The sequence below is a fragment of the Phyllobates terribilis genome, unplaced genomic scaffold (genome assembly GCF_046119375.1).
Source record: "Phyllobates terribilis strain yellow unplaced genomic scaffold, ASM4611937v1 Scaffold_7__3_contigs__length_470593459, whole genome shotgun sequence".
In the NCBI taxonomy this organism is placed as follows: domain Eukaryota; kingdom Metazoa; phylum Chordata; class Amphibia; order Anura; family Dendrobatidae; genus Phyllobates; species Phyllobates terribilis.
The window spans coordinates 79,358,328-79,380,809 of record NW_027362767.1 but is presented as its reverse complement, the minus strand read 5'-3'; the positions used below and the strand labels follow the sequence as shown (position 1 = coordinate 79,380,809).

At 45.7% G+C, this 22,482-nt stretch overlaps 1 protein-coding gene across 3 annotated transcripts in view; it reads right to left on the bottom strand.

The window, feature by feature from the left end:
* Positions 1-22,482, bottom strand: part of UBR1 (ubiquitin protein ligase E3 component n-recognin 1) — a 117,378-nt gene that overhangs the window by 41,424 nt on the left and 53,472 nt on the right. For all 3 annotated transcript variants that reach the window (XM_073638850.1, XM_073638848.1, XM_073638849.1), the window contains exons 27-29: positions 9,371-9,480; positions 8,673-8,759; positions 5,564-5,733 (exon numbers count right to left, since the gene is read on the bottom strand). In XM_073638850.1, coding sequence (XP_073494951.1) covers positions 5,564-5,733; positions 8,673-8,759; positions 9,371-9,480 — 367 coding nt within the window. The remainder of the gene's footprint in view (positions 1-5,563; positions 5,734-8,672; positions 8,760-9,370; positions 9,481-22,482) is intronic.

Below are 22,482 nucleotides of genomic sequence, written 5' to 3'. Positions count from 1 at the left end.
CCGAGCAATGTTGGGGTATGAGGTGTCAGGAATATCCGGGGCATACCATGATAGGAATTTTTTCCATATTTTGCTGTATATAGCATTGTTTACTAGTTTCCTACTTTGCTGAAGAGTTCTTATAACTTTCAGAGAGCCCTTTGAATTAAGATCTAAGCTTCAGTAACCAGGCTGCAAGGTTTAGCCACTGAGGATTTGGGTAAAATAGGGGACCTTGTGAGAGAAGGTTGCTGACCGGTGGAAGTATCATGGGACCGTCCAGGCAAAGTTCCGTGATGGCACCAAACCAAGGTCTTTTGGGCCACTAGATTTGTTGCCACTCTCCAACCTGACTTTCTGGATAGTGCTTGCGATCAGTGGAATTGGAGGAAACACGTAGACCAGTTTGAAATGCCAGGGATGGGCTAATGAATCTAGATTCATGGCACTGTCTCTTCTGTCCAATGAAAAGAAGAGGGGAAGTTTTGCATTTAGGCTACTGGCAAAGATCTACTTCGGGGAGACCCCATTTTGCTACCACTGACTGGAATATTTGAGGATTCAAGCTCCATTCTCCTGGCTGAATGTCTTTCCTGCTTAGAAAGTCTGCTTGAATGTTTGAGCCTTCCAGGTGAATTGCCGAAATTGACAGATTTTGTTCTGCCCAGGAAAATATTCGGGCTGCAATTTGTTTCAAGCTGTCTACCCTCGTACCTCTTTGATGACGAAGGAAGGAGACTGTAGTCACATTGTCTGAGTGTATCTTGATTTGAGTATCCTGGATTAGGTTGACTGCTCCCCTGAGCGTTAATTCCACTGCCTTCAGCTCCCTGAAGTTGGAGGATCTGGCACTGATCTCAGGACTCCATCTGCCTTGAAAAGGGGTCTGGGACACCATGGCACCCAATCCTCGTATACTGGCGTCGGTAGTCACTGATTAGAGGGTCATGGGTCCAAGAAATACCCCTCCGAAGATTTTGGGTGCTTAACCACTAAGAAAGGGAAGCTTTTACCCGGCCAGGAGTCCTGGTCCGTTTGTTTAGGGAGTCCCTTTGTCTGTCCCAAGATTACAGGATATGATCCTGGAGGGACCTTGAGTGGGCCTGAGCCCATGATACTGACTGGATACAGGCCATCATCGACCCCAATACAGACACTGCCGTTCTCAATGTTGGATTTTTCGGTGTCTGAAAATTGAGATCTTGGTTCTGAGCTGTTTGATGCTCCAATGGAAGAAAGGACATTTGTCTGTTGGGAGTCCAGTAAGACACCAAGGAACTTCCTCCTCGACGAAGGAAGGAGTTCCGACTTTCCCTGGTTCGAAACCCAACCTAACGAGCGGAGAGTTTTTAGGGTTATGGAGACATGAAGATTGAGAATCCTCACCGAAGGGGCGACGATCAGCATGTCGTCCAGGTATGGAATTATGCAGACCCCTTGTTTTCGAATGAGTACAATGACTTCCACCATAATCTTCATAAACACTCGAGGTGCTGAAGAGATGCCGAAGGGCAATACGTTGTACTGGTAGTGCTCTGTTACGTTGTCCCTGGAAATCGCAAGGCGCAGGAACTTCCTGTGGGTCGGATGAATCGGCACGTGGAAGTATGCATCTTTTAGGTCTATGGCTGCCATGACATAATCCTTCCCTATTAGGGGAATAGTTGACCTTATGAACTCCTTCTTGAATCGCCTGTACTTGATGTGATGGTTTAGGGATTTCAGGTTGATCATGATGCGTGGGGTCCCTGACGGTTTCCGTATTAGGAAAATTTTTGAGTAGTGACCTGTACCCTCCTGGCCAGAGGGGACCGGAGACACCACTACGGACTTTAGCAGGTTTTGTAAACTGACTGATAGCAATTCCCAAGCCGCCCCCCCCTGAGAGGGAAGGAACGTGACCCTCAGGACCCGAGGGGGGCGACTCTCGAATTCCAATAGAAGACCCCCCTTGATAGTATTGAGGATCCAACGGCAGGAAGAAATTGCCTGCCACTAGGGAAAGAAATCTAAGAGAGACGCCCCCCTACACAGCCCAAGTCACTGCTTATCCTGCTGTTGGTGTTGTTGCTGGGGAACAAGGATGTTACGACCCCTGCCGCCCTTAGGATAGCTCCAGCGCCCAGACTTTACCTTTCTCCTATATTGTGAGGGGTGACTCTGGGAAGGTCGAAAGGGATGTTTTTTAGGTTGTTTCTGTTCGGGAAGGGTTTTCTTCCTGTCCGAGGCCTTCTCCAGGATATCATCCAGTGCTGGCCCAAATACATATTTCCCTTGAAATGGAATGGAACAGAGTTTAATCTTAGAGGTGACATCCCCTCCATGTTTTGAGTCACAGTGCACAGCGAGCAGTATTGGATAGGACAGCTGCTCTAGCAGCGATCCAGACTGACTCAGCCGAGGCGTCCACCAAGAAGCCTGTGGCTTTTTGAAGGAGAGGGACAGAGTCTAGCAGGTCTGCCCTGGAGGTGACCTGAGACAGATGTTCCTCTACTTGGGCCAGCCACTTGAAGAGGGATCTGGCCACACAAGTCTTTGAAATTTTCGTTTTGAGAGAGGCAGAAAAGGTTTCCCATGATTTTTTAAGGACACTTTCCATTTTCAGTCTAATGGATCCTTCAATTGGGATGAATGCTCAAAAGGGAAGTGAGGTTTTTCTCACTACCCTTGCCACCTGGATGTCCACCTTAGTGTCATCCCAATCAAAATTCTTCACCTTCCAGCGGAAATCTATGCTTTAATTCCGAAGGGGTGGTGAGACGATTTTCCGGGGATTCCCATTCCTGTCGGATGAGATCTCTAATGACATCATGAACAGGAAACCCAGTCTGCTTTTTTGATCTAAGGCCCCTAAACATTTCATCTTGAATGGAACATGGGACCTCTACTTCCTCCAGCCCCATAGTGCCTTTAACTGCGTCCAGCAATTCTTCTAAGTTGTCCGAGGAAAAATAGTATCTTCAGGTTTCATCTTTTTTGGCAGGCCCTAAGGATGCCATTTCATCCAAATCATCAGAGGCAGAGCTACTAACGTCAATAGAGACTACATCTGAGTCTAACTCTTGGATCTTCCTCTTCTTAGGGGGAGAGAGCCTGGAGGAGAAGTAGACAGGCAGCGCAGCAAAGGAAGCTTGGACCTCCTGTCTAACTACCTGGACCTCCTGTTTAACAGGAGATCTAAGCTCCTCAATTAGAGAGGGATTTTCTTCTTTAATTATTCCATCTGTACAGGGCCGGCACAACAACTTATAGGATGAAGACAATTTTTTAGCGCAGATGCCACATCTACGGGGCTGGTCTTTATCCTTCTTAGAAGCAGGGGACTTGTCTTCCTAAGAAAGGGTAAGAGAAGGAGACCCATGTAACTAGAAGGAGGGGAGTTCTAGTGTCATAAAGGAGAGGCTAAGATAACCCCTTAGTGACCACCCAGGTACTACTCACTGTAGCCGAGAGCATGCTGGGCTCTGCAGATGCAGGGATACTGGATCTGTCACCCTCCATAGTGGAGATAGCCTTACCTTTGGAGTCTTCAGGCGGGTTTTTATAGGAAAAAACGTGCCTCCCAGCAAGGAACCTCAGTCCCCTCCCCCTTCCGGTCACTTTGAGGGTCAATCCGATTCGATATGGGCCTTGCCGGCCCTGGGACGCGTTCAATCTCAGCGTCCCGGCATAGAGCACACAGGCCGGAAGAAGGACCTGCGGTGAAGTCACCCTGGTGCGCGTGCGCCCAGACCGCACCTCCCGGCTCTGGGAACGCCCATTCTAAGCGTCCCAGCGTGGAACGCACAGGCTGGAAGAGACAGGACCTGCACGGACGTCACTTCCGATGCACGCGCGCCAAGAACGCCGGAGGAAGGAGGAAAGGCTGAGGAGCTGAAGCAGGCCCTCGGCATGAAAACCATCCGGCTTGCTTTACCCTCTATGTGGCGCAGGAAGCCAGGAACAGTCCCAATGGGAGCAGCATGGAGGGACTAGGGAGCACCCCGACTGGCCACTGCCTGGCAAGTATAGCCTGATACAATGCTGCCTGCCGGCCCGACAGCACCTCTCCATGCCCACAAGGGGGACAGGAAAACACTGGGTATGGATGGTGGGGAGGGGCTTTTAACCTCAGTGTTCCTGTCCCCCGATAGGGCGTGGACAACATCCTCCAATGCGGTCGTGGAAGGCGTATTGAGAAAAGGGGGGTATTCCTGGAATTAAAAGTTATTCTCTACTCCATCGAGTTAGTCAGATCACCAGCGATCTCTAGAATGTTCCAATGGACAGGTATGCCCCAATACATTTTTTTGTTTTATCACCATCATTCAGAAAGTGTTAGCAACCAGGTGTGTTTTGCAGAGGTACACAGGTCCATACAGTGCTGAGCCTTATTTCACAATTGTTCTAAGAAAAAATATGGCAAGAATCACTTAAGGTAATGTACCATTTCTCTTTACTTCGTTAAGACATGGTCAGTCAGTCTTGAAAACTGCTAGAACTGAAAACTTATGAAACTGGCTCTCAAGAGGACAGCCCCAGGAAGGGAAAACCAAGAATTACCTCTGCTGCAGAGGATAAGTTCATCAGAGTTACCAGCATCACAAAACACAAACAGACAGCACCTCAGACATGATGCAGACATATCTCAACATCAACTGTCCCAGAGTACACTGCAAGATGCAGGCCTTAATGTCAAATTGCAGCAAATAAGCCATTACTGGAGAACTACAAACAAGAATGATTGACTTGTTTGGGCCAAGCGACACAAGGACTGGACATTTTATCAGTGGAAATCTGTAATGCGGCCTGAGTAGTTGAAATTTGAGTCTTTTTGCAACAGCCAAAAAATTCAGAGACACAGAAAAGGCAAGTAAATGATTTCTACATGTGTGGTGCCCACCATGAAGCATAGAGGGGGAGGTGTGATAGTGGAGGGGGGGGGTGTTGGCGACACGGTTGGGGATTTATTTTAATTCAAGGCATACGTACCCACATTACTACCACAGCATTCTGTAATGACATGCCATACAATCTTGTTACACTTAGAGGGACCATCATTTGAGCCGCAAAAGGACAAAGGACCAAAAACACCTCCAAACTGAAGGGGGCTATATGAGAAAGGAGGAGGGATGGAGTGCTGCATCAAATTCAATGGCCTCCATAAATCACCTGACCTCAACCCAAATGGGATGGTTTTGGAGGAGTTGGACCAAAGAAAAGGCAAAGAAGACAAAAAGTGCTCAGAACCTCTGGGAACTTCATCAAGACTCTTAAGAAATTCCAGGTAATGACCTGATGAAGCTGCTTGAGAAAATGCCAAGGGGGTGTAAAGGTGTCAGAGTAAAGGAGAGGGTACTTTGAGGAATCATATTCTGGTTTGCTTACACATGTTTTACACCTTGTTTCCATGTGTTGCTTTGTGATTTTGCTGCCTTCAGTTTGAATCTACGAAGTGAACATTCGAACAAGGAAAACCATTGCATGAACTGGTATGTCCATATTTTTTCAATCGTACTATAAACAAATTGCCATATATGTGCATATAGAGATATATATTCTAGACAGGCACACAGTCCCAACAAAAATAGCAAATATATCTTACATTTCCTCAATAGGGGAGTCTTCTACTTCTTGAGAGGTGTCATATAAAAGTTTGTTTGTTTCAATAAAATTCTTTTGCATAGCAGACATCTGTGCCATGATCTTCTGCCGGTGAAGCCTCGCTGCCTCAGCCTTGCGTTTTCTTTTTTCTTTGTCTTGGGAACTTTGTCCCTATCAAACAATAGGAAAGAGGTTACCCACATTTACAGATAACATGTTGTACAGCCAACTACCAAGGATAAATGAGTGCACAGAATTAGAGCTTATAGCAAAAGGGACAACTTAAGTGTAGGACCACTGGATAAAATTTACAGCAAAGCCACACGCAACCTGCAGAGAAATATACATGATCTAGTGCAAGTTTTTCTAGTGTATGTTTGTGCAGATGTTCCTGTGGTTTATGGAGGGGAAAAAAAAAAAAAAAAGGTTTCAAAAACTGGTTGAATTTGATCTGAAATAATCTAAATAATATAAATCTGGATGAAAATGGATTTTCCTACCGTCAATCTGCAACAATACCTTAATTGAAGAATTTTTTTTTTTTTTCTTTTACTTCCTCCATTAAAAGGAGAAATCTGCACAAAATCTGTAAAAGCTTGAGATTGCAAAAACTGCGAGGAAGATATCACCTGAATGTGAATTAGAAAAACCCATCTGCTTACACTGCACTGTACCGGATCTGTAGACAGAATTTTAGCCTGGCAAATAGGCCACATCCAGACTTAATGAATTATTCAAGGGAAGCCCATCAGATTGTGTTACCTTTTTTTTTTTTATATTGGCAACTTTTTTTATTTATTTATTTATTTATTTATTTAAATCTAAAAGAAATCTTACAATTTTCACACTGGCCTCTGGGGCTTTTAAAGACACTTACTTCCTTTTGTAGAAATAGGAGTATAAAAAAAGCCCTAGTGGCCAGTGTGAAAACTGCAAGATTAAAAAAAAATAAAATGAGTAAAGAATGTGATATGAAAAAATTAAACATAGTCAAGGTTTAAAAATAAAAGTACCACAAAAACATGATTTAAACAATAGGTCAATTTCTGATGATGGCTTCCCTATAAAAAAAAAAAAAAAAAAAAAAAAAAAAAAAAAAAAAGCGTCAACTTCATTGCATTCATGTCTCACTTCAAGTGTCAACTCAATTCCTTGTGTCGAACTTGACGGACCTCAGGTCTAAATTCAACCTACGTTACTATGCAAGTCACGTCTGGTTTATACACCCCCCCTCCCATTTTCAACTATTTTATATTCCGAATTAATAAAACAGGGCAATGCATTCAACAGCTTCATCAATTAGGCAGAGCAGAGAAATGCTACAGAGGGCCAGCTGGTCCATATATTACCCAAACTGCCACTGGATTTATTAAAAGGGTTACTCACGGTGTATTATATTGCTTCACAAATGCAGCATTTTAGAGGGTGGGGGACAGACAAGGCATATAATGTAGGGGGTCGACATATAATGTAGAAGGTCAGAGGGCACAAGATGGAAGAATGGTCAATATCAAAATAGAACAGTCATTGTCTCAGTAATCTGCTCAACTCAGAATCCTCCAGAGGTATTATATCTGTACTACATAAGAAACTTTCGCCATTATACCTCAGTAAGTTCCCTTTGCAGGTTAGATCCAAATGGGAAAGGGACTTGGGACCCCTTACAGAGGAGCAACGGGTGGATGTTCTGGAACAGACCCCATGGCTGGTGGTTTCGGAAGGACAAAGGCCATCTCCGCTTTCTCTCCTGCATAGAAAGCCTAGTTTCTTGCACAAAATTGTGATTAGACAGGATGTGTTGTGTCCTAGATGCGGGCAGGACAACGCACATCTTATGCACATGATGTGGGAGAGTCGGAGCATTGGAAAGTATTGGAAAGTTTGTTTTGTTACTTGTGAAACAGGTCTATGGCATTCATATACAGCCAAACCCATTGTTGTGTGTTTTGGGTCTTCAGGAAGAGGGGACTGATCTGGACTAGCCAATAAATCTGTATATTCAGAGTATATTATATCAGGTTAGGAACTTATTAGCTTATCATTGCTAGATGCTGCCTGCTTCACCCCCCCCCCCATCATCTATTGGAGAACTTCATAAAATGAACAACATAATTCACTTGGAGAGGGGTGTATATCTGAAAAGAAATGCATTACATAAAGTTCAATAAGATTTGGAAACATGGGTGGATGTGCCGGGTCTTCCGTCATCCATCCATCACTCCAGGATAGTGGGTTGGACCAATTTTTACTCCTTGTTAGTTTAGTTTAATTTAAACCGATTTGGTTCTTTTGAACTATTAGATTGGATGACTGCCCACTCTTGTCTCTCATATTCACCCAGTTAGATAGATTTCTTGAGATATGATGAAAGGTAGGGGTATTATTTTAAAGTATAAGATGAAATAAAACTTGATATTGAGGTATAAACTTTTATTACCAAGATATGCTGACATTTGTTAAAAGCAGATGGACATTCTGTACATTTTATTTTTAGTGTTCACCTGTTTTTCTACATTTATAAATGTTGTTTAGTCAAATGTAATAAAGGAAAATGTTTAAGAAAAATGAACCGGATAAAAAAAAAAGAAAAAAAAAAAAAAAAAAAAAAAAAAAAAGATACTCGTTCGTCTGTTAAAAATCTGCAGTCAATCGATGTGACTGCTGAATCCCGACAGCGTGCAGTGTGAATGCAGTCAGGACTCACCAGTATTGCCGGTGGCCGCAAATGTGAGATTTGTTTAGTTCTGGTCAAATTCTGAATACAAGTGAATTGAGAGGCAAACGCACGTTTAGTCAGCAAATCGCATACATGTCATCTCATGACAGCCTGCTCACACCGGCAGTACCAGTTAACCCTGACTGTGTGCACTGCCCACTGTAAGGATTCAGAGGTCTGCTGTAATATAGAGTGATTGCAGAATTAACAGAAGACCGGACAACCCCTTTAAGTCTTGTGCTGTCTCAGTACAAGGCCATCCTGGGCTCATTTTGGAGGATCCTTCTAGTTAAAACAGAATGCCCAAAGGAACATTTACTTTTTCTTTATTTCTTCTCATTTCTATTAAAATAAAAGGCAAAGAAATGAAGGTATAAGACAATTCTCCACTTACCTCATCCACTTTAACAACAACGTCAGATGACAGAGCGATTGCCATCTGACCAGATTTCTCCCGCAGTCTTTTCACAGAATCCAACAACTAAAAATGAGAAATGCCCATTAAATTCAACTGGGAACATGTATGAAACATGGCATTAGCGAAGTGACGAGACGCATCTGGCGAACTATTAATTAATGGTCACCGAAAGGCATATAAAATAAAAATCCATAAACTATTACAGAAGCCGTGTGTTTTGGAATGTCAATTTTTTTAATCAAATATTATTTTAAGCGATCAAATAGTATAAGAAAGTAAAAGAAGAATTTAGCCCTAACACGTAAAGGTTTTTCGTCTGTTCTTTCACTTTATCAAAAAGGTTATCAAATGATGGGTATAGACATAGTGTACCATAAAGAGCTCTGCAAAGTTACGTATTCTTCTCATGTTTATAGGGCACTCTTTCCAGGCAGGTACTCGCTTGATAAAGATGTTGTATATGCATACCCTAACAAGCTGGGTTCAGTTCTGCAATGACGCTAGTGTACATATCAAGTTAGTTATGAAGTGACCAATGTCACTTTGGAGAACCTAAAATATTGACTGGCAAATTGAGGGATACCACTTTTAACTGCATTATCAATATTACTGGATCTGTGTCACTTTATAAGAAAAAAAAAAGCAGAATAAGTGTTTAGAGATTCCTTCCTTACCTGCCAAACCCAGTTAATCATGTCTTTCTGGACCTCCAGTTGCGGCACGTTTTTCAACTTTTCTAGCAAGGTCACAAGACTTGAAGCGTTCACATCCGAACTTCCAATTCCTGCTCATACAAGAATAAATGTGTTTACAACTAGGATGAGTATGAAGACATTCAGCTATGTAGTATATTGCAGACTATAGAAGATGTTCATAACTTGACCCTCCTTTGCCAAGTGGATGGCTAGACACTGGGTTTTGTCCATGCGCGTAAAAGTAAAGTTAAACATCTGGGCACTTGTAACCTGTGGGCACCATATATACTAAAGGAGAGTAAAACTAGAAGAGTCACTTCTATAGAAGGATCTGGGTGTACTTCTAGATGACAGACTAAATATTAGCATGCAAATGTCAATCAGTGGCTTCTAAGGCCAGCAGGATGCAGTTGTGTATTAAAGCACCACTCCAACATTTTTTTCTTTTGCCAGCGCTGGAGTGGTGCTACTAAACCAAGGTCCCTGCCCTTGTTATTATACTCACCCTCGGGTGTGTTCAGCTTATTTTGGGGCCGCTCCGCTGCGCCATCTTGTCACTGCAGTTTTTGATTTACCGGAAGTCAGAAACTACATCACAAGCTCTCAATGCAAGTCTATGAGAACCAGAACAAGACTCTCAGACTAGTATTGAGTAGTGACCTCAGGCATGCCCAATGAAACACCGGAGTGATCCAGCAGGTCACAAACTGCAGGAGACCAATAGGAGATGTGATAGACTGAAGATGGTGACAGGCAAGTATCAGACCATGTGCAAGGACCTTAGATTAGAAGCACCACTCCAGGGGTAAACTAAAATAAATAAACGCTGGAGTGGCGCTTTAAAAGAAGTATGAACTCACAAGACAGAGGCGTAATACCACCACTTTTGTAAAGCCTTAGTGTAACCTATATCTGGAATGTGCAGTTCAGATCTCAGCATCAAAGAAAGGATGCCCTGGAGTTAGAAAAGGTACAAATAAAAGCCACAAAACGATAAGGGGCATGTAGGATCTTCACTATGAGTAAATATTGAAAGAATTACATTTATAGGAGGGGACATTATTAGCTTGTACAAGCAGATAAATGGCCCATACAAAAAATATTGTGAAATAGTTTCATGTAAAATCCCCACAAAAGATAATGCGGCACTCCCTCCGGTTGGAAAAAGTAATATTCAATCTCCATAAGATACAAGGAGGGAACAGTCGATGGCTTCAAAAAGAGATAAGATGTTTCAGAAGAAAACAAAATACTTGTGAAAATGTTCGGATCCGTGATCCAGAAAATTGACAGTCATCAGGAGGGATAAACCTGCTCTGTAGCTCATGTATTATGAATGTACCCAACCCCCATTCTCGTGATCTTTTCCCATCCCTCAGCTGAACTTTACAGACATAGTAAGGTTGGAAAAAAAAAAAAAAAAAGACCCAACTATAACCACAAGACAGATATTCCAAACAATTGTGGTACCTTATATAGTGAAAAATGTTCTACTACCCCTTTAAATTTGGAGGTTTTCACGTGGAAGACATACCAAATCATATGAGTGTTAATTATGAAAGAAAGGAAAATACATACTTGATAACAAAAGTAAATACTTTAAAGCTGGGTAAACTTTTACTGCTGAAATGCATTGTATAGATTGATTGCCTATCCTTAGGCTAGGTCATCAATATCGGATCGGTGGGTGTGCGGCACCCAGGACCTCCGCCGTGGAGCTGCACAGCACAGTGCCTTCAACTGAGTAGTGGCCGCGGCCAGGTACTACACATCCACCCCCAAATGATTCGAGTAGGGGGCAGTAATGCAGTACCCGGCCGCAGTCACTATGCAGTTGAGCGAGCTGTGCAGCTCCCCAATGGAGCAGCAGAAATAGCTGATCGGCGGAGGTACCAGGTGTCACACCCACTGATCAGATATTGCTCCCCAACTAGGCGTTTCTGACTGGCACTGGGAACAGCTGATCAGTGGGGGTTGCGACAACCTGCACCCCCACCGATGAGATATTGATGGCCTATCCTAAGGATAGGCCATTAGTGGACAAGTCTCAGACAACCCTTTAATTATACCATGCACAAAACTAGGGCCAATGAACAAACAGGTCTTAAAATTGACGGAGTCATTATATAAAATGCACAAAAACATAAAAGGGAACGCTTAAACACCAAAAAGTAACTCCAAGTCAATAACACTTCTGTGAGATCAACCTATCCAGTTATGAAGCAACACTGATTGGGAATCAATTTCTCCTGCTGTTGTGCAAATGGAAAAGACAACTGGTAGAAATGATGGGCAATTAACGGGACACCCCCTATAAAGGAGAGGTTCTGCAGGTGGTGACAACAGACCATTTCTCTGTTCTCATCCTTTTTGGCCGTTTTGGTCACTTTAGCATTTTGTCATTGCCCTCACCCCTAGAGGTACAGTAGCACGAGACTGACTCTACAACCCACAGAAGATGCTCAGGTAGTGCAGTTCATCCAAAATGGCACATCAATGCGAGATGTGGCAAGAAGGTTTGCCGTGTCTGTCAGAGTAGTGTCCAGAGGCTGGAGGCGCTACCAGGAGACAGGCCAGTACACCAGGAGACGTGGAGGGTCTGTAGGAGGGCAACAACCCAGCAGCAGGACGGCAACCTCCGCCTTTGTGCAAGGAGGAACAGGAGGAGCAGTGCCAGAGCCCTGCAAAACGACCTCCTGCAGGCCACTAACCTCCATGTGTCTGCTCAAGCTCTCAGACACAGACTCCATGAGGGTGGTATGAGGGCCCGATGTCCACAAGTGGGTGTTGAGCTTACAGCCCAACACCGTGCAGGGCGATTAGCATTTAATAGAGAACACCAAGATTGGCAGATTCCACTTTGGCGCCCTGTGCTCTTCACAGATGAAAGCAGGTTCACACTGAGCACATGTGACAGACGTGACAGTCTGGAGACGCCGTGGAGAGTGATCTGCTGCCTGCAACATCCTTCAGCAAGACTGGTTTGGCAGTGGGTCAGTAATGGTGTGGGGAGGTATTTCTTTGGAGGGCCGCACAGCCCTCCATGTGCTCGCCAGAGGTAGCCTGACTGCCATTAGTTACTGAGATGAGATCCTCAGACCCCTTGTGAGACCATATGCTGGTGCGGTTGGCCCTGGGTTCCTCCTAATGCAGGACAATGCCAGACCTCATGTGGCTGGAGTGTGTCAGCAGTTCCTGCAAGATGAAGGCATTGAAGCTATGGACTGGCTCGCCCATTCCCCAGACCTGAATCCAAATCAAGCACAACTGGGCCACCATGTCTTGTTCCATCAACCAACGTCACGTTGCACCACAGACTGTCCAGGAGTTGACTAATACTTTAATCCAGGTCTGGGAGAAGATCCCACAGGAGACCTTCCGCAACCTCATCAGGAGCATGCCAAGGCGCTGTAGGGAGGTCGTGAAGGAATGTGGAGGAGGTCACACACACTACTGAGCAGCATTTCCACTGAAGTTGGATCAGCCTGTAATTTGATTTTGAGTATAGTTTTATTGTTCTCAACGCATTCCACTATGTAACGAATAAAGAATTGCAACTGGAATATTTAATTCAGTGATACCTAGGATGTGTTATTTTAGTGTTCCCTTTATTTTTTTAGCAGTGTAAATATTACAGTCTCAGGTCTGCAAAGAGGCATACACCTATTAATGAATTTGCCACGTCTTCCAGCTGCGGGGGCACCAGTCAATGCCTGGAGCACATTTGTGCTGTAATTTCTGGATTATTAACCACTTCCCGCCAGAGGCTATTTTTGCCTTCGTGACCAGGCAAATTTTTCAAATCTGACCACTGTCACTTTATGAAGTAATTACTCTGGAGCGCTTCAACGGATCCCCCGGATTCTGAGATCGTTTTTTCGTGACATATTGTACTTCATGATAGTGGTAAAATTTCTTCGATATCAATTGCATTTGTGAAAAAAAAAATAAATAAATAAAATAAAAAAAAAAAATCGGAAATTTGGCGAAAATTTTGCAATTTTCAAACTTTGAATTTTCATGCCCTTAAATCAGAGAGATGTGTCACACAAAATAGTTAATAAATAACATTTCCCACAAGTCTACTTTACATCAACACAATTTTGGAACCAAATTTTTTTTTTTTTTGTTAGGAAGCTATAAGGGTTAAAAGTTGACCAGCGATTTCTCATTTTTCCAACAAAATTTACAAAACCATTTTTTTTTTTTTAGGGACCACATCTTATTTTAAGTGACTTTGAGGGGCCTTTATGACAGAAAATACCCAAAAGTGACACCATTCTAAAAACTGCACCCCTCAAGGTGCTCAAAACCACATTCAAGACGTTTATTAACCCTTCAGGTGTTTCACGGGAATTTTTGGAATGTGGAAGAAAACTATGAACATTTAACTTTTTCACAAAAATGTTACTTTAGACCCAATTTTTTTTATTTTCACAAGGGTAACAGAAAAAAATGGACTACACAAATTGTAGTGCAATTTCTCTTGAGCGCGCAGATACCCCATATGTGAGGGAAAACCACTGTTTGGGCGCTCCGCAGGGTTCGGAAGGGAAGGAGCACCATTAGACTTTTTGAATGTAAAATTTGTTTGAATAATTAGCAGACGCCATGTCGCATTTGGGGAGCCCCTGATGTGCCTAAACAGTGGAAATACCCCACAAGTGACACCATTTTGGAAACTAGACCCCTTAGGGAACTTATCTAGATGTGTGGTGAGCACCTTGAACCCCCAAGTGCTTTGCAGAAGTTTATAATATTGAGCTGTAAAAATTAAATTTTCACATTTTTCCCACAAAAAATGTTTTTCATGCCCTAATTTTGTATGATCATAAGGATAACAGGAGAAATTGCACCATGAAATTTGTTGTGCAATTTCTCCTGAGTACGCCGACACCCCATATGTGGGGAAAACCACTGCTTTGGTGTACGGCAGGGTTCGGAAGAGAAAGGAGCGCTATGTTGGCTGGGATAGGTTGCAGACACCATGTCACATTTGAAGAGTCGCTGACATGCCAAAACAGCAGAAACCCCCACAAGTGACCCCATTTTGTAAACTACACCTCTCAAGGAATTCATCTAGGGAAGTAGTGAGTATTTTTTAATTTTAAAATTTATACCATTGGGCAGTGAAAAAAGCATAATTATATTTTTACCAAAAAAAAAATGTTTTGCACTCGATTTTACAATTTCACACAGGGCAATGGGTAAAAATGGTGCCGAAATGCATCACACAATGCCTTCTAAAAGTGGTAATACCCCATATGTGGCTGTATCGTACCACTCAGCCATATGGCGAGATCTGGGGGGGGGGGGACGGAGTGCTATTGGACAATTGGAGAACAAATTATTGTAGAATAGGCATTTGGATTTGGGAGCACAAAATTTTCTGAATTTCTTTTGGGGGGCAAGGGCCATTTCGCTTTTCCAGAGCCTTTCTGCTACCAGTAACTTGGAAGTCCCTTATATTTTTAACAGATGACGGACCTGAGTGGGGACTAGCTTTTTTTGAGGACTGAGTTGAAGCTTTTATTGGGAACATTTTACGTAACATTTATCCGGCGCTCTAGGCTGAGCACTTACATCGGGGTTTCCATCTAAATTTCCAAGTGATGTAATTCAGATGAAACCCCTGCGGGATCCATTCACTGTAATGAGGCAGCAGAGTTACTCTGGACTCTGTCTGGCCTCTGTTTAGTGGTGTCCTTTTTTTCAGAAGTGCACAAAACTGTGGCCAACCGCACTTTTATGCACGCCTAAAACAAATGACACCGTGGGATCACAGGCCAGACGGCATCCACAGTGGCCTATAACTGCCTCATTACAGGGAATCTTCCGTCATGGGTTCTGGCTGAATCACGTATTTCAGAGATTTACACGGAAACTCTGGTGTAAGTGCTCAGCGCAGGATAAATGTGAGCAGAGCCTTACTGCGATCTTTGGGAGACAAAATAAACAAGTCAGTAGCAGGTGAAGAATTGGTTTTATTTTTTACGCCGTTCCTCGTGCGGTATAAGTGATGAGATTACAGAGATACCAGATTTATATCGGGTTTTTATGACTGACAGCTGTCACACACTAAAAGACGTGTTTTTGCATCGCCATATTTTGAGAGCTATAATTTTTCCATATTTTGGCTGACAGTCATGTGACGGCTTGTTTTTTTGCGGGACGAGTTGACATTTTTATTGGTATGTGACATTTTTTGATCGCTTTCTATTCCGTTTTTTGGGAGGTAAAATTAACAAAAACCAATTCAGGAATTGTTTCAGTTTTTTTTATGCCGTTCTGCGTGTGGTAAGAGTGATAAGGCAACGTTATTCTTCGGGTCAGTACGTTTACAGCGATACTACACTTACTGTATATTTTTTTATGTTTTGGCGCTTTCACAACAATTTTATAGAAAAATATTTTTTTGCATCGCTTTTTTCTGAGAGCTATAACTTTATTTTTCGGCTGATGGAGATGTATGGCGGCTTTTTTTTGCGGAACAAGACGTTTTCAGCGGTACCATTTTTATTTCCATTTTGCTTTTTGATCGCATTTTTTTTCCACTTTGTTTGGCAATATGATGAAAAAGCATAGTTTTTGCTCCGTTTTTTATTTATTTTTATTACGGTGTGCACAGAAGGAGTTAGTGTGACAGTTTTATAGATCGGGTTTCGGACGCGGCGATACCAAATGTGTACTTTTTTGTTTTTGCATAAATATTTTTTTTTTACATTTTTACTTAGTCCTGCATGGGACATGCATTTTTATTTTTCTAATCACTGTTCTCATGCAATGCAATAGACATATATTGCATGAGAACTTTGCTGACAGTTTCACAGTCAGTGTCTCCTGCTAGACTTCAGCTGCAGGCTGGCAGATCCGGAAGTGGTCATGTGACCTCCGGCTGCCATGACAACAGCAGGTCCTGTCAGACATCAGGGGGCCGTCGGAGAGGTAAGTGGACGACCCCCTCTCCTCTCACTATCTTCTAAATGCTGCGATCACTATAGATTGCGGCATATAGAAGATAGCAAAGGGTTAACATCATTGGGACCTGATCCAATCAGGTCCCGATGATGTCCCCTGTCAGCTGTCGCTCTGCACCGCACTTGTAGCGCTTGCAGGACCCTGGGGGTCCTGAGGGCTGCGGGACCACCAACCGTTCATAAACGTCGGCGCTGCACAGAGCCCAGGCAGCGCCAACGTTTATGTATAGTGGGCGGTCGGGAAGCAGTTAAATTTACTTGCTTGGCTACATCCAACTCAAATAACCTCAGCATACTTTACAAAAAGTTGGAAAAAAGGAGATTGTGTACTCACTGTAAAATCTCAGCCTCTAATTGGGGGGACACAAGACCATGGGTGTTATGCTGCTGTCCACTAGGAGGCGACACTATGCTTAATCTGAAAAAGATTAACCGTGGCTCCTCCTCTGCAGTATACACCTCTGGACGGCGTCAGCCTTCTCCTGTTTTGTGCAAAAGCAGTAGGAGGAACGTAACATGGATAACAACCATGCGTATAAGAAGGCAACTATGTACGAGCTCAAAACAATATGAGAACTCAACATAACGGCCCGGAATGGGCAACAGGGTGGGAGCTGTGTCCCCCAATTAGAGGCTAAGAGAAAGATTTTACGGTGAGTACACAAAAATCTCCTTTACTCTGTCGCCTCATTGGGGGACACAGGACCATGGGACATCCCAAAGCAGTCCCTGGGTGGGAAGCAATGGACGAATATTGTGTAGACAGGCCCCTATAATTGGGGCACTGCCGCCTGCAGGATAAGTCTACCCAGGCTCGCGTATGAACCCTGTAGTGTTTGGTAAAGGTGTGTAGGCTAGTCCAGGTGGCTGGCTTACACACTTGTGCCGAGGCCTGGTGCCGAATGGCCCAGGAGGCCCCTACCGCACGTGTAGAGTGTGCCGTAATACCTGCTGGAAGAGGAGAATTTTTGAGGCGGTAGGCCTCTTGTATGGTGGATTTCATCCACCTGGCAAGGGTAGCTTTGGAAGTTGGTAGACCCTTGCGGCCACCTTCCAGAAGAAGGAAAAGAGAATCAGACTTCCGGAAGGGGGCAGTCCTAGACACAGATATGTAATGCCCTGACCAGATCAAGCGTATGGAGAGCCTTCTCCACTCTATGAACCGGGACCGGACAGAGGGATGGCAGTGAAATTTCCTCATTGGAGGTGGAAGTTGGACACAACCTTCGGAAGGAAGGATGGAACAGTACGGAGAACTACCTTGTCCTGGTAAAAAGCCAGGAAGGGTCGTCTGCAGGAGAGTGCTGTGAGTTCAGACACCCTGCGTAGCGAGGTGATTGCCACTAGGAAAACCACTTTCTGGGATAGAAGGCAGAGTGAGACTTCCCTAAGGGGTTCAAAAGGTGTTTCCTGCAATGCTGTCAGCACCAGGTTGAGATCCCACGTTTCTAGTGGTCGCCTGTAGGGGGGAACCAATCGGGAAACCCCCTGAAGAAATGTCCTTACTTGCGGCTTGTTAGCAATGAGCCTCTGAAAAAGCACAGAGAGCAGACACCTGGCTCTTAAGGGAGGCCAGAGACAGTATGGCCTCCAGACCCGATTGGAGAAACCCAAGTACCCTGGGGAGGGAATAAGGGAATGGGGTCTGGCCACGAGATTTGCACCAGGTAAAGAAGGCTTTCCAGGTACAGTAATAAATCTTAGCAGAGGTTGGCTTCCGTGCCCCGATCATGGTTGCAATGACGAGCGGTGAGAACCCTGACTGGGTTAAAACCCAGGTCTCAATGGCCATGCCGTCAAATTGAGGGCCCCTGAGTTCTGGTGGTAGAACGGGCCTTGTGACAGAAGATCCAGGCGGTCGGGGAGACGCCAGGGGACGTCTGCTGTGAACTGCACGATGTCGGCGTACCACGTACGCATGGGCCAGTCTGATGCGATTAAGAAGGTTGGAACTCCCCGTTGCTTGATCTTCCTTACCACTCTGAATAACACGGGGAGAGTTGGAAAAATGTACAGGAGCTGGAACTGGGTGCAGTCCAGGACCAGGGCGTCCGCGGGTCGTGTGTCCTGGCCATGAAGTAGGAGACCTTGGCATTGAAGTGGGATGCCATTAGGTCCACGTCCGGAGTCCCCCAGCGATGGCAGATCTGGCGAAAAACTTCGGGATGGAGAGACCACTCTCCCGAGTCCATTCCCTGCCGGCTTTTGACTCTCTAGAACTGAACATATCATAATTATAGAGCTGGCACCACTAGACCACAACAATTTTGCAGCTGTCTAAGCTCCTTCATGGGTCCTTAGTCAAGATCCAGGAAAGATAAGAATAATTAGTTCTTTCAATTGTAAAATAACGCCACCTATGCATATATCACATGGACTGTACTCTGATGTGAGAGGCTGCCAGTAAGTGATGGAAGGCTCTCAAAGCCAGGAGGATGGCAACAAATTCCCAAGATGTTGATGGGCATGGTTGCTTCTGTTGGGGACCACTTGCCCTGTGCTCCGTGGTTTAGGTGTAAAGCACCTCAGCCCGTCAGGCTCGCGTCTGTGTCAGAACCTTCCATTGACCCGTGAGAAAGGATTTCCCCTTTGTTAGTGAAGTTGGCTTGAGCCACCAGTGCTGAGACCTCCGGGTTGACGACGTCAACTGAAACTCCCTGTCGAGAGAAAAAGGGGTTCCTGTCCCATGACTTGAGGATGGCTAGTTGGAGAGGCCTGAGGTGAAGCTGGGCAAATGGGACCGCTTCTATTGCCGCCACCATTCTGCCAAGGACTCATGGCAAACCGGAGAGAACGAGGGAGTTTGCCTAGTAGGGTGCGGACTCCTATACGGAGAGACAGTTCCTTGGGAAGGAGAACTAGACCCTTGAGGGTGTTGAATAACATTCCCAGGAAGGTCAGAGACTGACTCTGGGTTGGTGAGGACTTTTGTAGGTTGACTAACCAGCCCAGGCGACTTAGGATGTCGATTGTGATTGAGACGCTGAGTTCCGCAGTCCTTGAAGGTGGGAGCCTTGATGAGGAGATCGTCCAGACATGGAATGACTTATGCCTCTGGAGTGCAGGACGTCCATGGTGACTGCCATGACTTTTGGTAAACACTCTGGGAGCCGTGGCAAGTCCGAAAGGGAAAGCCACGAACTGGTAGTGTTCCTGGTCGATTGCAAACCTGAGAAATCTGATGGGCGGGCGCAATTGGTATATGCAGGTATGCATCTTGAATGTCTATGGAGGCGAGAAATTCTCCATAGACGAAATGATGGACCGAAGGGACTCCATGCGAAAATGATGTACCCATACATATTTGTTGAGCTGTTTTAGGTCCAGTATGGGCCGTACGCTGCTTCCTTTTTTTTTGGAGACTACGAAAAAATGTGAGTAGAACCCTTGGAAGCACTCGGCCGTGGGGACCGGTACTATGACTCTTGCTTGAAGCGAGGAGACCGCTTGGTGGAAGGCAAGAGCCTTAGCTGGCGGTTTTGGGGGAACAGACAGAAAGAATCTGTTTGGTGGGTTGGAAGTGAACTCCATCTTGTATCCTGAAGACACTAGTTCCCTGACCCACATGTCTTCTGTAATAGGCAGCCAGACTTGGTGAAAGAGTGAAAGACGGCCGCCTACAGGTGGAGTGTCTTCCGGAGTCTGAGTCATAAGAGGAAATGCAAGATTTTCCTCCTTTATATTTTGACTGGCCTGCCCTTAATTGCCAGGTCTTGTCCGACTTTTGCGTCGACCGCGAGTTGTCCCTGCGTGGAGTGCGGTTGTTAATTGTGCTGGTCGCAAGACGGACCAGCCGGAATAGTTCCGAAAGGATCGGAATCGTGCTTGATTGCGCTTTTTGTAAGTGTGTTTGGGCTTAAGTTAGGGGAGAGAGGTACTCTTACCCCCGGTGGCGTTGGATATCATTGTGTCCAACTGTTCACCGAAAAGCCGACCACTGAGGTATGGGAGGTGTGTGAGGGACTTCTTTGAGGCTGCGTCTGCTTTCCATTCCCACAGCCAGAGGATACGCTGAATCGTGATGGCGTTTGATGCTATCCCCGCCGCACTCCTTGCAGAATCCAGAGCTGCATGGAGCATGTAATCTGCTACAACTGCTATTTGGGCCGCTTGGTCCGACAGTTCAGGGGTAGATGCTTGTAGGCCAGTTTGTAAATTTTGGGCCCAGGCCAAGATGGCAAACGTGGGAGCCAGGGAGGCCCCTGCGGCCTGGAAAATTGAACGAGCCATGCGTTCTACCTGCCGGTCTCCTGTGTCCCTGAGAGTTGAGCTATCTGGCAGTGAAAGGAGTGCCTGTGCTGCTAGTCTAGAGACTGGGGGATCCACTTCAGGTGGATCTGTCCACTGTTTGGCGACCTCCTGTGGAAAGGGGTACCGCGCCTCCAGATATTTGCGATTAGTAAACTTTTTCTCAGGTTGCAAGAACTGCTTTTTAAGGTTCGCTTTAGACTCTGGATGGTCAAAGAAGACCTTAGGCGGTTTCAGGACTCCTTCATAGGAAATCTTATGTCCTGGTGTCTCCAGGGGTGGGTCGGAGATATCCAGCACCCGATGGATGGATGAGATCAGATCATCAACTAGCACTGTATTGCCAGGGGGATAGGGATTAGGGACCCTTCGGTTTCCTTGTCCGAGTCGGAATCACAGATGTCTTCCGAATCCTGTGCATCACTAAGGCGTCTCCTGCTGGGAGAACAGGAGCGGAGGCCATCTCTGGTCAGGGATGGCTGTGGGGATCTGCATTGTCTGTCCCTGTCAGAGGACAGTCTAGATGAGCTGGGACTACGGTGTCTCTCACTGGAAGGGGATGACGCAGATGAACGTGACCTGTGGGTCCGCTTGCGTCCTGACCTAGACGTGGATGTGCCCGTGCCATCATGTCCCCGAGTGGAACTCTCCCTTGGCTGAGTAGTGTTCATAGCCGAGGCATGACTCTGCAGAGCCTGAAGCAATGTGGATGTGAGGTTATCTATAGACTGCGTCATAGATTGCGACATCTGAGTGACCCATTCCGGTGTGGTATTAGGCACCGAAGTATTGGCAAGGGCTTCTTGGGGCTCTGGCACAGTAGTCTGCATGCAGTCCTGGGAATGCGGATACGTGCGGCCACTGGGGAGAGTATTACTGCAGGCTGTACAGAGTGCTTAATAGCCGTCCTGCCTGGTTCTCTTGGACCTCGAGCCCGGCACAGTATACAGGGGTGGCTATGCAGAGGGGCCCAGCAATGCAGAGAAGCTTATAGGATTCACAGCAGAGTGAGAGACTCCAGCTGTGATCTTACCCCACCAGTGTGCCTCTTAAATCCAGCGCCGAAGATCAACAATCCTGTGCCACCCGGAGACTGGCAGGCCTGGTCTGTATGTACCAACCGGTAGCTGCAGGGTTAATGTGTTCCTGTAGCAGATAATGGCCGCCGGAGTATGAAGAAGGTGGGCAGAGAGCTGAAAAGGGCGGCAGTATTGCTGAAAAACAGCCCCTTTCAGTTTGGCTCCGCCCTTTCTATGACACTGTAGAGTGTCATATTCGTCATCCGGGGGGGCGGCTTCGGCTAGGCCGGAGCCGTGGTGTAAATTTATAGCCGATGCCCAAAAGGGCTCCAGGCCGGCGCGGAAGTCGGGGTGGGGGGGGTGTGTGTGCGCCGGATGTGAACCGGACTCCCCCGGATTTAATGGCAGTAATGGCGGTGGGGGTATCAGTGTAAGGGGGGCCCTTGAAGGGTCCCCCTGAGGCACCATAGAGCTGGTGCCAGCAAAGATACAGGGCTGGGAAGGCCTGTATCTCTGTATGCCAAGTCTGCCTGCACTCTCCCCCGGCTTCAACAGGAGTCAGCAGCAGGGCTGGGATTCCTGGACTCGGTGCAGAGTGTCAGCTACAGGGGCTGCGAATTGCTGCCTGCACAGGCCCTACCTGAGGCGTCTCTACCTAATACCCCCCAGAGGGGGATTAGGGAGGGTGCTGCTGTCACCATCAGGGGGCTGTTATCCTCGCCTCGACCTCAACCCAGAGACTAAAAGGAATTGGGAAAGGAGGGGGGGGGGGGGGGTCTTTACTTCGAACCAGCACCCGAGGGGCTGGGGAAGGAGCGACATGGTAAGAAGACATCTCGACTTCAAC